General features: G+C 37.2%; 1 protein-coding gene across 1 annotated transcript; it reads right to left on the bottom strand.

The window, feature by feature from the left end:
* On the bottom strand, positions 1-1011 carry LOC133852616 (uncharacterized). The gene has a single exon (XM_062289385.1). It carries the CDS (start codon positions 1009-1011, stop codon positions 1-3), a length of 1011 nt encoding a protein of 336 aa, XP_062145369.1.
* Between the last annotated feature and the right edge of the window lie 1584 nt (positions 1012-2595).

Consider the following 2595-nt stretch of genomic DNA (forward strand, 5'->3'; position numbering starts at 1 on the left):
TTAATCCCTCCTCCAAGCATACAACAACAACGAGAACCCCCCATTACTCCCACACGACCTAGTTGATGAACATGAACTCCTCCCCCCATCACTGCTCTCCTCTGCCCACTGCAGCACACTCGAGCACGACGGCGTTGACGGCGACGACGATATCATTGACGGCATGGCACCGGACCCGGACGAGAACGACAAGCTCTTCCTCATCAACCTCTTCTCCGGGCCTACCATTTCTGGCCACACCCCACCATCACCAACTTGAAAAACAAACACACCATGCCCATTTCCGTTAGTCCCACTATTATTGCTATGATTATGATTGACCCAATTAAACACATCCCAAAAGAATTCCACCTCAATGCCACCGACGTAAATTTTCTCATTCCCTCTAAATTTCCATGCAAGCCTTTTTACGACGAGCCGTATTTCTCCATCCACTTTTACTTTGAGCACTCCCCCACTACACTCGATCCCAATCTCGTGTTTGGTTCCCAAGAACTGAGCCCGGGATACATAATTCCTGCGTCCAAACACGTGCTCTCGCCTTGACAACAGAGTTGGCTCGCCAACTCGGCGAGCCATAACCAACCCGGAGTACCGCCGAGTCAACTCATCGAAAAGATCACCGAGAAAGAATTCGAGCTTGCCATTGCACGAGATGGCGACGTAGAAGCACGAGTCGGGGTCGGCGGAGTTGTGGGTGAACTCGGCCCGAGTGAAGTCCCAGTAGAGCTTGATTCTCTGGCAACGATGGTGGGTCGGGTAGATGGATTTGGAGCCGGGACGGGTTCGGAAAAAGGGGAAAGTTGATGGGTGGAGAGAGATGGAGATGGAGAAAGAGTCGGTTGCGGAAATGGTGAGGGAGTGGGAGAAGAGGGTTTTGGACCAGGTGAGGGTGAGATATGTTGGAGAGTCGCAGAGGTGGGTTTGGTAGATGGAGGTTATGAGGTTCTGATGAGGCACTTGAGAGCTGCTTGAGAGCGTGTTGGGTTGGCTGAAACATGCTGGAATCATGGCGTTCAATCTTGCGTTTGTTTCTCAAAACATTCGGACCAGTTGAAGAACTGTCGAAAGTTTTCACAGAGAGAGAGAGAGAGGGCGAGCTCTGGTTCTTGGCTTTGTGATTTTGTGAAGAGTTATAGTTGGATTTTGCGGCACTTCAGTCCAGTGAGAGAGAGAGAGAGAGAGAGAGAGATCTTGGAGGTTTGCAGCTTGCTTGGATTTATGCTGGGGGATGGTTTATTTTGCACTTGGTTTAGGAAAATGTCTATTTGGTGGTTTTTGTAAGGCTGTTTTAGATTGTTTTAAGTTAAAAAAATTTAAATTTATATTAAGGGTGTGATTGGCATTACAATTTTGTATATAAAAAGTGTGATTTTAAACTAAATAGTTAAAAAATAAATCGTTTGAAATTTTCTTTTTAAAACGTAAAAAATTTGTGTTTTCAAATCGCACTTAAAGAGATTATTTTTCGAAATGTACAATTTTAAAGGTTTAACTGAGATTTGTCAAACACTTAATAACTTTTAAAAATCACGTTTTCAAATCGCACATTTTTAAATTGTATTTCTTGAAATCGAAAACCTTAACGGACCCCTAAGTTAAAAAGGTTGTTTAATTTTATTTATTTAAAAAAAAAAACTACATTTTAAGGAAAACTTGAAAATGAGACTTTTTTTTTTTCTAAAAAACCATTTTTCGAAATTATTTTTTATAAATATAAACTCTATTTTCTAACACAACTTCAAACTTTTCCTATAAATAAATGTTCTATTTCCCGGCGCAATTCCAAACAAATTTAAGGGGAGCATTTGGCTTTTTCACGAGGGCAAAAGGTATACGCGTTTGTTTTGAATCTTGAACGATGAAAATAAGAGGCTTCCATCATTACAATCATCAGCACCTGTTGTTGATCTTTGCGCTCAAATTAGTTTTTTTTATAATTATTTATTCGAATTTTATAAAATTTAAACAGATAATTATGAAAAATTACTTATAAAATTCATCTAATAAAATAAATAATTAAACAGTCTAATTTTTATTTCGTCAGATAAATTTTATAAATAATTTCATATTCAATTATTTAAATTTTTTTAAATTTAAATAAATAATTATTAAGAAAAAGCCCACTCGTACACTTCCCTTAATGTTGCCTTCCTTGATTTGCGCCTCGGAAAGGGCTCTCTCTCTCTCTCTCTCTCTCTCTCTCTCTCTCTGTGTCTGAGTGAGCTGGGTTGCACTGGGGGCTTACCATTCACGATTAGTTCACATGGCTCTGATTTTTCTTTTACTTTTAGACTTTTGTCCTTTTTTGTATAATTTATTTTATCTCTAAATTATCTTGTGTTAATATTTAGTTTAATATATTCTTTTAATATTGTAAGGATATTTAAACCAAAAAAAAAAAAAAAACGAAACTGCATCGATGAATAATGGTCATAGGACATAGATATCAATATATATCATTGAGATATTTACAAAAAAAAAAAAAAATATCATTGAGATGTTTTTAAAGTTCAAATGATTAAAGTTGAATTAATTAATAATTTATAAATAATATATGACCCATAATTTGTGATATATTCATATATATATATA

This window comes from Alnus glutinosa, chromosome 12 (assembly GCF_958979055.1).
Source record: "Alnus glutinosa chromosome 12, dhAlnGlut1.1, whole genome shotgun sequence".
Lineage (NCBI taxonomy): Eukaryota > Viridiplantae > Streptophyta > Magnoliopsida > Fagales > Betulaceae > Alnus > Alnus glutinosa.

Bases quoted from the DNA above. Each gene is read 5' to 3' on its own strand.
- LOC133852616 (XM_062289385.1), bottom strand. From the start codon at position 1,011: ATGATTCCAGCATGTTTCAGCCAACCCAACACGCTCTCAAGCAGCTCT.